Source organism: Pollachius pollachius (assembly GCF_949987615.1).
Source record: "Pollachius pollachius genome assembly, chromosome: 9".
NCBI classification, from domain to species: Eukaryota; Metazoa; Chordata; class Actinopteri; order Gadiformes; family Gadidae; genus Pollachius; species Pollachius pollachius.
In genome coordinates, this window is record NC_136942.1 from 1,394,318 (window position 1) to 1,408,242 (window position 13,925).

Genomic DNA, 13,925 nt, shown 5'->3' on the forward strand with positions numbered 1-13,925 from the left:
TGATTCTAACACTTGAATTGTATTCGGTTTAGGTCCGTGCAGACACAGGCACTGTTTGATCCTTTCGTAAGATTTGTCCAATTGAGATTCTGTTTAATTATTTTGCGCTCGATCTTTTTTTAGAGCCATGGTTGCAGCACTAGGGGGTGCAAGAAACCCCATGCACGGCCATGGTCCATCAGTCAGTCTGTGTGTCCGTGTCCAGCTGTCCTCCGGTGCAGGCCCCTTCTATTTGATGGTAGTCCGTTCCCGTGCACGTGGGACACGCCCCTGAACTTTCCACAAGATGGGGAAGGTGCGAAGTGTGACTACTATTCTGATTTATATGCAAAATAGTAATTTATCACATTGCTAGTCTATAACAGACTCAATCGTTTATGTAAAATGGATTACCTTTCGGAATACAAATAATGATTATTTTGATGGTTGGTTAATCTGATGAGCGATTCATAATTATATTAAACATGAATACATGTAGGAGTTTTTTTTACGCATTAACCGCAATTAGACGCATAATAATTTTGAGACCAAGGCAGCATAACCCAGCACATGTCTCACATCGGTGGGCTGAACCCTGTCTTAGACCTCCTACCTGGGCACCGTGAGTTGCTCTTGGGCACTGATCTCTGGCCGACAGCGCAGCGTGGCCACGGCGCTACGCCCCGACTCGCACGACGACGTTGGACGAGGACCCCCCACCCCCCAACAAAAAATAAGTCTGAAAGAAAAATAAATCTAGCAAAAAAGTTATTGAATTTTGACCTTTGGGGGGTTTTGGTAAAGGCATCATGTGAGAAGTACCGGTAGTGTTCCCAGGTTGACATCCGGAACCTTCTACCAGCGTGACTAAGTGTGACTAATACTAGGATTTTAAGTAAATTAGTCATCAATTTAGACATCTGTAAGCTCCTTGTAAGTGAAATGCACTGTGAGAATATCTATTTCTAGTTGATTGCGCCTGCTTCTGTGTGAGGCAATTTCGATTTTTTTCATGGGTCATTTCTGACCATCGTTTCCGTGGTTGGTTCTGGGAATCAATCTTCCCTGTGAACTACCAGTGCGTGGACCCTCCCCTATTCATGTTATTTTTATGTCCTGCTTACAAGACGATGATTGGCTCTGCGAAAGTTCACACCAAGCCCAGTAGCACTCAAGAAGCATACACCAGGCCCTGACAAACAGACCGCTGGGCAGGGAATCAGGGGCTGGAGCCAGGGGAAAGGTTGAGAGTAAATGGCTGTTTTGTTGTCGACCCTATTCATGCCAGGAGGCGCCCTCTTCTCCCTGCTCAGTCCTGACAAAAGGACAGCGGCATGTCAGCCAAGATCCACAGGCTCAAGAGCAGTTCCTTCCTTTTACATTTACAACCGGCATACTTAATCTCTCGTTACACTTAAATGAACATCTCCTCTCTCATCATTCATTTGAATAATTGTTATATTTTTATGCTTTATTTACTTCTTTAGCTGTATCCACCTCATCATTAGTTGTATCCAATTCATCATTATGCATTTAAGAAACATTTTCAACATTTATGCTGATGTGCGGAATGCACCAACAGAACCAACCACCGCAATATAAACATCTGGAATCCTGGTTCAACGAGGCGGGGTCCTCACATACCTCTCCCCCGCAGAGGCTGGTGTTGAACTGATGGAAGTATTTGGTGCCCTTGGAGGTGAAGCTGGGGCCGTTCATCAGTGTCCCCACGGAGCCCATGGGGCCGAAGTCGAAGCTCAGGGTCACGTTCCCGTCCGTGTGGCTGAACTGACAGTCGCTGAAACATAAGCGAAAGAAAACCAGGCATACACACAGACACACATACTGATGAATAGACGGAGCAAGAACAAGAGCCAATACAACGCCGATAAATATATACAGTGTCTTCCGAAAGGTGCTCATAAATTAGGCATGGATCATGAATAAAGAGTCAATGTTTTTTATGAGTTACTCTTTAAGATGTGTGATTTCATCACAGGACATAGAAACAATGTTTGTGTGTGTGTGTGTGTGTGTGTGTGTGTGTGTGTGTGTGTGTGTGTGTGTGTGTGTGTGTGTGTGAACATGCGATCAAACTACTGATTACTTTCTGCGTTTTATCAAAAAATGAACAACATATACGGTTGTCCTTTTTTTTATTTTTTCATTTTTTATTATTTGCTTGTTAAAAAAAAAAACTTAAATCAAAAAAAAGGAATTATACAAAAAAAAAAGATGCATGATTTCAAGCTTCGCTCATTTTAATTCAAGAAAGAAAACATTATCCTCCACAATCCCAACCATCTCAGAGCCCCACCCTCCCTCAAAGAGTCACAAATAAACGTAATTATTAATTAATTAAATACTCTGCCCTAAATGAGACCAAATAAATGCATTTAGGCAGAGTTCACATCTTCTTGTTTTGGCTATCTCAATGTTGTTATTTCTTCTCACAATGTACTTGTAATTGTAATTAGCCTTTCAACTAGATTCAATGTTAGAAGTAAAATTATCAGAACCATACAAACATTCAGTACTATCAAAAACATGCTTCTTGTTGAAAGTTTTTTAAATGCGTAAAAAAAAAAATGTGTAAAAAAAATGTGTTTAATGTGTAAAAACAAAAAAATAATGAAAATAAATGTTTTTGTTTTTGTTCAATTTATTTGGCGACCCAATTCAAATCTCCCAGTCTTGGGGAAAGACTGGTCTAAAGCAGGGGTTTTCAAAGTATGAGAGAGTGAGCCCCCCCTCAGAGAACAAATTTCAGCTGAGCCCCACCCCGACAAAAATGTTCTAAATCCCTGTGTTTTGAAAGGTCTTTTAATTATCTTACACATTTTAAACATCTCTGATCATATTTTAAATATCTCTGATATTTTTGAAACATTTTAAAGATATTTTTGAAACATTTTACATATTTTTGAATCGTTCTAATCATCTTTGTGCGTTTTTAAACACATTTCTTAACACATTTTAACATCTTTATCTAAGCATGTTTTTGCTTAACTTTTTTTAAATACACTTGAACAGCTTAATCTGTAAACTGCCAGTTTAGCATCCTTTTTAGCTCACCTCCACTTTAGTGGGAGCAATGAGTTTGCGTCTGCCGGAGACTCCATTTAATGATGGAGTCTCCGGCTTTCGTTTAGAAATGTCAACAATTTATTTGCGATTTAACATAGAAAATGTTACATTCAAAATGAATTTAAAAAAAAACTTGATCAAGGAAATGTAACACTCAACATCAATACAACCTCCAGCTTACCTCGTGGGTGCCCGGTTTGTTTACATGATGTGGGCGCATCTGTCTGCGTCACACAAATACCCGGCGCATTTACTGACGCAAAAGACGTTTAGAAATGTTCAGCGTAGTCTCCGAATTGTCGTCTGTTCGCTCCGTATATAGTGCACAATATCATAAACACTATATGGGGAATAGTGAGTGAGTGAATAGGGAACGATTTCGAACACAGCTTTTGACTTTGCGTCTTCGCGTTTTTTTCTGTTACTTTTTCTGGTATATTTTTTTCTCAAGTCGCGCGCCCCCTGAGGAACTCTGGCGCCCCCCAGGGGAGGTGCGCCTCACAGTTTGAAAACCACTGGTCTAAAGGACTGAATGGGTTTGCCTAGGTGGGCAAAGCTTGTGCTTGCCACTAGGTGGCATTGAAATCTCACCGGTCACTCCTTCTAGGAGTGACCGAATACCTGAGGCAATACGACATCCGGAACCTCGGGATTCCACCGTTAGTTCCTTCCTACCTAGGACAGAACGAATCATGCTCTCTCCAGAGCAACATATATCATAAAGACCTTTTTAAAACATTGAAGATTACATATCCGTAGGTGGTTCCTCATCATATTAAGAAATTACCTGTTTGGAGGTTGGCAAATAAGTTCATCTCCAAGGATAGGACAAAGTACAAGTGTTCTGATGCAAAATAGTGTTTTGTTGTTTTATTCAGTGTTTACAACCATAATAAATGGGACATAAATTATAAACAGAGACAGGGGTGTGCAAATGAATGCACACAAGACTTTTAGTAGACTTTTAAATAATTGAGCAAAACACACCTTTTCCAGTCTCAGATCAACCGCTAAGCTCCATTCCGTTCTTCAACAAGAAGGTGAAATCACTTCAGCTGGAGCACAACAATGCCAATCAAACCCAATCAATAATGATCTTCCTAAATCAGAACATTTTAACAAACATACATTTTAAGATTGAGGTAGCGTACGTTGTGTGTTTTAATATAGCACCATGATCACTGAACAAATATCTTACCTAAACCAAATACAGTACAGTATGTTCAACATCAAAGTGCGGATCTACATGTGGAACGAACTCTACAGGAAGGTCCGCCACAAGATAATTCACCACCATATTGTTTGTGGATTTAAAGCATGATGCAATAGCTTTAAGGCAAGCGATGAGTCTCATGAAGGAGAAGTATGACATCTGCATAAATCCCCTATTTAGTTACGATACTACCCACGTGGCCAAACCATTCACCCAATGGATCCCATTTCCCAGAGTTGTTCAGTTCATCAATGTTCTCATGCAAACCATTCAAACATATCAGTGATATTCTTAGAAGAGTCAATGATATCAGTGCAACATATCATACCTATTATTGTGCATGTACCGCCTACTAGAAGGTATTCCATGGCTTCTCTGTTCTGCAGTACCATTAGTGTTATGGAAGCTATTGACTCTACAGTAACAGACAGAACACGTGTTTGCTCAAGAGCCGACATGATACCATAGGTAGGAAAGGGGCTCGTTCAACTTTGGTCTAGTCTGGTGGATGTAGATGTGGAGCTGCTTTGCCCTGGTTGTCAAGTCAATGTAGGTTGGCACCTCACACTGACACTGAAGGAGGATGGCACCAACGTAGAGGGGCAAGACGGAATGGATGCTGGAGAGTTGTTTTCAGGACTTCCCTCCAGGAAAGAGTTGTCAGTAGCAGCTGGTGGTGGCCTATGTAAATTGGAGTTGAAAATGCAGTTTATAAATGAGTCGAATACATTTGTAGGGGCTGCATTTAAGTTTTTTATGTTTTGATTGACCTACTAATTTCTCCTTCTTTCCCACCTGTGATGAGTGAACACCTGCGACAGGTGCTGATGGTGCAGCCTTTAAATAGGTGACGGAAGTGTGTGACGGGGAGAAGACGGAGTTAACGACCGTTCTGTTTGTGGAACACATTTATATAGATACTTGCTTTGCGTCCTTATTTTGTTATATGTTATTTACAATAGATGACGGCCAATTGACGGCCTTGGACAGTCAAGCTCTCACTATTTTTTTGGACACAAACTGCGCGTCAAACAATGACATCACCTGCTTTCTCCATGTGGCAAAAGGATGAAAACCTTGGAACTTGGGGTTATGGGAAAAACCCCACCACGATTTTTCACCACCACAAGCTTTATCGTATAATCAGATGCTTTTATCCATACATTACTTATAGCAAAACAAAGTATCAAGTATTAAAAAGTTGCAACCCCCCGATTCCTTTTGGATTACCGTTAGATGTTGATGCAATGGTAAATAACTGCAAGGAGAAGTAGATTGCAGGGGGAAGGTTTATTGAATTTAAGGCACCACACAATTCTAAATAAGTCCAAATGACATTCTTTATCCTGTTTATACCAGCATTACCTGTATGCACTACAGCCCACCGGAGGAAGTATACGTACCACTGCGCTCTTGTTAAGCTACAACTCACCCACGGGGGGGGGGGGAGGGGGGGGTTTACAAAGGCCTCATGTGTGACACGTTACAGATTAAGCCATTTGGTTAGGTGTTTATTTCAATCATAATATGTATAAGCAGTGTTGTTCAATGACCAGCATGTTTATTGGTGCGTCAGTAAAAAAATATTAATTTTGTTGTTGCTGCATGTACCCTATCAAATAGGTTAACAGTTTATTCTCTGGCTGCGGAAGCTGTACATTGTTCTGTGTATATGGATGGTATTGCCATGTGGGCAGTTAGTTGAAGCGAGTTGAAGCTGGCCTATATACACACCATGCATAGCAAGCATTTGTGGAAGGTTAGGCTACCTGTATGGTGGACCCAAGGCTCTGTCTTGGCAGAGGGACCGTTTTGAGGTCAATATGTGTTACACTGTTTTGTGTTGTTTGTGTTTAATGAATTGGCTAGAGCCCTTTAAGCTTGGTCACTCAGAAGTTCTCATTGCCCTGGCCCGGTCGAAATCACGAGAGTGTGATAGCTGGGCAAGATAGCCCCGAAACCAGTTGGTCTTTGGGGGATCTGTTGTTGGACCACAAGAAGAAAGAATGGCCATTTTATGCCAAGACCAATCACTCAATCGCAATCGCTCCCTTGATCAAATCCTTAAGAACAGTAGGGGGTTAGAGACAGAACTAAGAGCATAGCTCATAATGCCAAGCCTTTTCCCTGCTTAGCCCTCTCGTAACATTTTAAAGAGGTAATGAATGGCTAAATGGATGAAAGAAGGAATGAATGGATGAGCGGCTTAATGGATGGGTGCATTGATGGGTGGATGAAGGAAGCCCTCGGTGGGGCGACCGTCTCCCCCTCTCACGCCCCTCCAGGGCTCCTCTCTCACCTGCCTGCATCTTCTTCATCTCGTTGCGGGCGCACGGGTCGCTGCACTGGGACGGAGGCACGGTGTCCCGGGGCCAGTGGATGAGGTCGCTGTTCAGGCTCAGGGTCTCCGCCCATTCCCCCACCGGCACGTAACCGTAGCGATCACCGGAGCGCTGGTAGCTGAAGATGTTGTACCGGCCCAAACCGTCACCCTGGGCGTCAAACTTCACCGCCGTCTCGCTCCCGGGGGGAGAGAAGGGGGCTATAAGGGGAGATCAGAAATCACACGGATCAGATTAAGAATCTGAAACAATAAAGAAGAGAGAAAATATAAAACCAGGAGAGTAGTGTGCGTGCGTGTGTGCGTGCGTGCGTGCGTGCGTGCGTGCGTGCGTGCCTGTGTGTGTGTGTGTGTACAGCCTCACCCGGCCCCGGAGACCAATCTGTCCGACCATGTGAGGCTGCTCAGACCAGCCATCACCACCCACACTCCACATAACAATATCTCAGCCAAGAACATTTATACATGTAGCGTGTCAACCCGTAATTATTGTATTGATCTGTATGTGATGTATGCTGCAATTGTAAAAGATGCATCACGCAGAAGATGAACAAGATGATACCCAGGCTCTCACGCGTCAGGCAGGCTTAATCTGCCACAGGGCTTAACGCTTGGTATCCATATGGATGTCTTGATTGTATCTCTCCCCACACACACCTCAGGCCAAAACGGGACATTCCTATTGCTCAAACATAGCTGACAAAGTTTAGTACCAAATCTAACATTAGCAAACTCCCTAAGTCATCGAGGCGTGAAGGCAGAGGATTGAATCCCTTAAGAGGGCGATGCAGCAACCCACACACTGATAGAATTAGCCTGCAGGTCTCCTGCACCAGAAAGACTGTTTGTTGCTGAAACTGCCAAATTGGTTTGTGTACAAGTTGTTGGAAAGGATTACCATCTACCCTAAGGATACGGGAGCACAAGCAATTGGGAAATTGACATGATGCTCGAAACCGTATTTATTTAAAGACAAATAAGCTGTGAAGAACAAGGGAACAAGGCTCACAACACGACGAACAGTTGCACTGTTCGTCGTCTGGAAGTGATCTGATTACATTTTCTAACACAGACAAAGTGTGTGTCACCACTGCTAGCCTCACTTGTCAAGCAGCAAGGAGATGTCATTGCTCAGCGCACAACAAGCTCTCCATAACAGCCAGGGTTCAGCAGTTGGAGGGTACAGATTTAGCTTTGCATGTTGAGTCGGACCAGACACCGTCCGAGCGGCTCCAAAAGCTTCCAACACAGCTGAACACAGTCCGAGTCTCCCCAAACGTTTCAGATGGCCAACGGTTGGGCCAGTGTGTTCCACACTTAAGGCAGGGCTGGTTTGATGTCTGCTTCTGGTCACGGTTGGCGGAGGAATAAGCACCTCTAACACAATTCCAGTCCCTTAGACACACAGCAGTTTATTTATAACGCTCCTTTTGTACCCCACCTGTCACTCAAGCCAATCCCCTCTCCCCAGCCCCTGTCCCTCTCTCCCTGTCTCTCTGTGTCGCTCTCCCCTCCCAGCCTGCAGAGAATAATAAACAGAGCACTAGAGGAGCTCCTTATAACACACAATCTCATTAGAGCGGGCAGGGAAACACATATGGATTAGCCACGTTCTCATTCGTCGAGGCAACTTCCTAGTGTCGTATCAATTACTCCCGGCGTAATAGGTGTCAATGGCGAGCCGAGTGCCGACAATACATGGCAATTAAGAGGATTTGTCTCGGGGCCTTACAGGTTGCATGACTTGGCCGGGTGGAAGAACGCGATTCCCCGGACTGCTCACGACAGGACTGTTAACTAGGCCCCCTTGTTTTCTTGTTTTTCTCCCTCAGTTTTTCTTTTATTTTTTTCCGTTGCCTCTGTTTTAAGCCCTCCAAACTACTTAACACTCTATCACACACCTCAGTGCCTCTGAAAGGTAGCCCTTTAGTCAAACTTGCAGAGCCTTTCCGTTCCCCCCCCTCCCGGAGCCTTCTGCCGCTCCCCCGGGCTCCGACGGTTCCTCCTCCTACCTGTGAAGCTCACGTTGAGGATGAACTCCCGGTAGAGTCTGCGGCCGTCCAGGGACTTCATGGCGTCACAGAGCTTGGTGGTGTTGGAGCACAGGCTCTGCTGCATCCGGTGCAGGGCTATGGCCATGGCGTACACCGCGTTCACCACAAACATGATCTTGGACTCCGGTTCGAAGCCGCTGCGGTCCATGGACAGGTGAGGGTCGCAGGGCGGGAGATGTCTCCGAGTCTCGGGGTCTGACCCCACGGACCCGGGACCTCCTCCTCCACCTCCTCCACTTCCTACTCCCAACGAGCACTGGAACCTCTGCTCCCAGAATTCCCGGTACCAGGGATTCCGCCGGTTTACCCCGGGATCCAAACCGAGGAAGTAGCGGTTGAATTCGGGCACGGGATTGGCCGAGAGCTCCAGGGTGATGGCGCCTTCGGCGGTCAGCTCGTTGCCCTTGACGATGCTCTCTTGCGCGCCCCAGCCGTCGCTGGCCACCCAGATGAAGGAGGTGTTGAGTCTGGCGGCCGCAGACAGGAGCTCGCGGGCGTCGTCGCTGCGGAGGAACAGAACGGCCACGCGGGCGTTGGGCTTCTGCAGGAGCTGGCGGATCACCGCCTCGTAGGACTTCTTGGCGTTGGAACGTCCCACCTGCACACGGGAAGAGCAGGGGAGAGTTAGGAGGGAAACTCAGTCTGTTCATCACTGCAGCAACATCTCCTGAGGAAAGATTGTTTGAGCTGATGAGTGTTTGAAGGACAGATCCCCACTCACCGCTCGTTCATCTCTGGCAGGATAATGTCTAGAAAAAAATGACTAGGACTCCCTTTATTTATCAGTTTTGAACACCTTGGCTGCTGTAAATCCTGAAACACCCTTCAGGATTTTTAAAGTACAATCTTATCTTATCTTAACCTTGTGAATGACCAAACACGATGATCATTTTGAACAACAGTGTAGGCTGAAGCCATTTAGGTTTTTCTGTGAACATTTCCTGACTCATTCTTCACACACACACAAAAGAGGAACTAATTCTGTTATAGAAACTGTCACGGCAGAATCAGGGATCCATACCAATTAAACGATGAGATGAATGAATGTGAAACATTCAAATATGGACTCCTTGAGATAAGGCTACACATTTATACGCTTTAGTTTTGATAGCACCTCAGCTTGCTGGTACAGAAGACAAACTTTTTCCCAATGGTTTGCTATTTCAGCGTCTTTGTTACATAGTGGTTCACCTTTAAGCTGCTTATCAGGTTGACATCGCAGTCAAGGTTTCTCTTTCTGACGCTGTGCAGTGTTTGAGGTCGCCTATTTAGTATTAATATCATGTTTATTCTATATTCTTTTCAATTTTATTTAGAGATCATTTATGAACAAAGTAAAGATATAGAAAACCATCTAAAACTACAAAACTATACAAACAGTAAAAAACAATAGTACCATGCCATCATTTCTATTCTATTCTATTTCTATAATGTGCCCCTCTATTCCATGCAACATTGGATCCTGCTCACTGAACACATCCCAACCCCCCAAGCCTTCCCGCTCACCTTTTCGGAGGTGGCGATGCAGATGTTCCTCATCCGCGCCTCCTGCTCAAAGGCCTCGATGCCCGTCTCGCCGTAGTCGCCCTCCGACGCCACGGTGGACACGTAGGTCCAGTTGAAGGTGCGCAGGATCTCGGCCATGGCCTTGGCCTGGTAGAAGTCTGGGGGCACGGTGCGGGCAAAGTAGTCATAGCGCGTCTTGTCGCTTAGCTTGGCGCTGGTGGAGGCGTAGCTGGAAGAGTATATACTTATATATATAAGAGAATATCCATGTTGTTACACACACACACACACACACACACACACACACACACAAACAATGATGAATAAAGTCTTTGATTCATAAATAAGTGAGGGACATCTGGGATCTAGAATTTTATTTTTACTTATGTTTGTGTGTAATTCTGATTTGTAATCACGTATACACATGCACACACATATTTTACACAGATAAACACACAAAGATCTGACACACACATTATGTTGGTGGGAGTGGGTCTTCTCCTGCCAGGAAGCAGGAAGAGAGACTTACTGTAGGAACGGGCAGAATGCGAGAGAGGGCTGACCAGAGAGAGGGCTGAATACGAGAGAGGGCTGAATACGAGAGAGGCTGAATACGAGAGAGGGCTGAATACGAGAGAGAGGCTGAATACGAGAGAGAGGCTGAATACGAGAGAGGGCTGAATACGAGAGAGGCTGAATACGAGAGAGGCTGAATACGAGAGAGGGCTGAATACGAGAGAGGCTGAATACGAGAGAGGCTGAATACGAGAGAGGGCTGAATACGAGAGAGAGGCTGAATACGAGAGAGAGAGGCTGAATACGAGAGAGAGGGCAGAATACGAGAGAGAGGGCAGAATACGAGAGAGGGCTGAATGCGAGAGAGAGGGCTGAATACGAGAGAGAGGGCTGAATGAGAGAGAGAGGGCTGAATACGAGAGCGAGGGCAGAATACAAGAGAGGCTGAATACGAGAGAGGCTGAATGCGAGAGAGAGGGCAAGATACGAGAGAGAGGGCAGAATACGAGAGAGAGGCTGAATGTGAGAGAGAGGGCTGAATACGAGAGAGAGGGCTGAATGCGAGAGAGAGGGCAGAATACGAGAGAGAGGCTGAATGCGAGAGAGGCTGAATGCGAGAAAAAAAAATGAAAAAGGGAAAATGGTGCAGAGGAGGGGAGCTGTGAGTTTTCATTTCTGCTTCTAATGCAAGTCACACACACACACATAGACATACTCATACTGTAGTCCTCACACACAAACCAACCCGGGAAGACTCAGAGGCATACACAACCATCTGTCTGTCTGCCCACCTGGCGGTCTGCCTTCCTGTCTGTCTCCCTATCTGTGTGATTGTAATACTTGCACTTGGTTCTATGAACGTCTTTACTGTACCGACAGCGATATATTGTTTCACTTCTTATGACAAATGTACTTATTGTAACAAATGCACTTATTGTAAGTCGCTTTGGATAAAAGCGTCTGCTAAATGCCCTAAATGTAAATGTAAATCTGTCAGTTAGCCCGTCTGTCAGCCAGTGCTACCTGTATGTACACGCTCTCGTGGGAGCCCCCGATGACCCCGGCGATGGCCAGGGGGCTGTCGTCCTGCCGGCCACAGGAGCCGTCCGGACTGATGAACTCTGCGTCGTCCAACCTGGTCAGGGGCGCCCTCACAAACTCCAGAGCCCATTGAGAGACAGCAAACACACACACACACACACACACACACACACACACACACACCATGCTTCATTGCTGCAGTATTAGTGTGGTGTGTGTGTATGTTTTTGTGTTTTTTGTGCATGTGTGTGTGTGTGTGTGTGTGCTGTGTGTTGTGTGTGTGTTGTGTGTGTGTGTGTGTGTGTGTGTGTGTGTGTGTGTGTGTGTGCGCGTGTGTGTGTGTGTGTTTCATATTATCCTGGGCGACATGCACGTTGACTCTATTTTGCATACGGCAATGAATTCCTGTTCATAGGGATTGTAAATACATATCAATTAAGTAAATATATACTTACTTTATATGAACCCATCGACGCAGACAGGCGACAGTTAAACAGTAAGTATGGGCTTACTTTTACGTAGACCTCTACTCTACTCTGTATTTCATTACCCTCCTCACAACACTAGCCAGCTGTATTTGTACTGTACTCCACCTGCTGTTTCTATTTGTGGCTGCTGTAGGGCCATGAACAGAGTGTGATCTGATCAGCTGCCCCTCCCCAACACGTCTCACTCCGAGTTTGTCAAAAATGGACGATTTTTTGGGGCTTTCGGCGTTAACTGCTGACGCAAAGGGTGCCCTTGTGCGTCTTCATTCAACGCAGGTTTTTTTAAAATGTAACCCCTCCACGGCGAACAGTGATAAGTGTGTAACCCTAACCCTGACCCTAACCACTACCACCCTAACCCTAACTTTAACCACCACTACCCTAACCCTAACCCTAACAACTTCTACCCTAACCCTAACCACTACTTCCCTGGGCATCAGATATCGCCGTGGCGGGATTTGAAAGGGAGTTGAGACCCCCCTGCGTCGAACGAAGACGCACAAGGACACCCTTTGCGTCAGCAGCTAACGCCAAAAGCCCAAAACAAGCGTTGATTTTTGAGGAACTCGGAGTGGGACGGTGTTGCCCTCCCCAGCCCCGGCGCCTCTTCGCCTGCTCCAGAGCGTAGGTGTCCCTGGAGCAGGTGTCCAGGATGTGCACCCCCAGGGACACGCCCGGCAGCAGCATGGGGTCGCTGTTGATGCGGTCGATGGCGAACAGCATGGCCTCCAGCCGCTGGATGCCCCGGTCCTCGTTGACCCGGCCGCACTCCTCCAGCCCCGCCCCCTTCTCGTGCACCGGGAACAGGCCCCCCAGCACCAGGTCGCCCTCCATGCGGATCTCCCGGCGGGACAGGGGCGGGGGGGCGGCAGGCTCCCCCCCGTTGAGCAGGACCGCCCGGAGCATCAAGAGCAGCAGCGCAGCGGGGACGCGGGCCGGCATGGTGGAGGCGTTGGCAGGGTGGAGTGGGGGAGGAGAACAACCGGAGAGGAGAGATAGTGGGGGAGGTGAGGGGGGGGGAAGAGGTGAGGGCTCAAGGTGGAGGGGGGAGGGTGAAGGGTTAAGGGCGTGGGGTTATGGGTGTGGGGTGCGGCTGAGGCCCGTGAGTGGAGAGGTGGAGGAGGAGGTACTGCTGGTGGCGGTGTTGGTGTCTGTGGTCCATGAAACAGGCAGAGTCAGGGAGAGCAGAACTGGGCCCAACATGAGGAGGCAACGCATCTGGACATCGGATCTGTTAGCAGGAGAGGAGAGGAGAGGAGGAGAGGGGAGAGGAGAGGGGAGAGGAGAGGAGAGGGGAGAGAAGAGGAGGAGAGGAGAGGAGGAGAGGAGAGGAGAGAGGAGAGGAGAGGGGAGAGAAGAGGAGGAGAGGGGAGAGGAGAGCAGGAGAGGAGAGGAGGAGAGGAGAGGAGAGGAGGAGAGGAGAGGGGAGGAGGAGAGGAGAGAGGAGAGGGGAGAGGAGAGCAGGAGAGCAGGAGAGGAGAGAGGAGAGGAGGAGAGGAGAGGGGAGAGGAGAGCAGGAGAGGGGAGAGGAGAGGAGGAGAGGGGAGAGGCAAGGAGGAGAGAGGAGAGGAGAGGAGGAGAGGGGAGAGGCAAGGAGGAGAGGGGAGAGGAGAGGAGGAGAGGGGAGAGGCAAGGAGGAGAGAGGAGAGGAGAGCAGGAGAGGGGGAGAGGAGAGCAGGAGAGGAGGAGAGGGGAGAGGA

At 47.1% G+C, this 13,925-nt stretch overlaps 1 protein-coding gene across 1 annotated transcript in view; it reads right to left on the reverse strand.

The window, feature by feature from the left end:
- Positions 1-4,718: 4,718 nt before the first annotated feature.
- LOC307080125 (metabotropic glutamate receptor 3-like) overlaps positions 4,719-13,925 on the reverse strand; it is an 11,928-nt gene continuing 2,721 nt past the window's right edge. Inside the window, exons 2-7 of the mRNA XM_079742757.1 lie at positions 12,755-13,456; positions 11,730-11,831; positions 10,181-10,409; positions 8,633-9,272; positions 6,579-6,821; positions 4,719-4,960 (exon numbers count right to left, since the gene is read on the reverse strand). Coding sequence (XP_079598883.1) covers positions 4,842-4,960; positions 6,579-6,821; positions 8,633-9,272; positions 10,181-10,409; positions 11,730-11,831; positions 12,755-13,167 — 1,746 coding nt within the window. The 5' untranslated portion in view covers positions 13,168-13,456 and the 3' untranslated portion in view covers positions 4,719-4,841. The remainder of the gene's footprint in view (positions 4,961-6,578; positions 6,822-8,632; positions 9,273-10,180; positions 10,410-11,729; positions 11,832-12,754; positions 13,457-13,925) is intronic.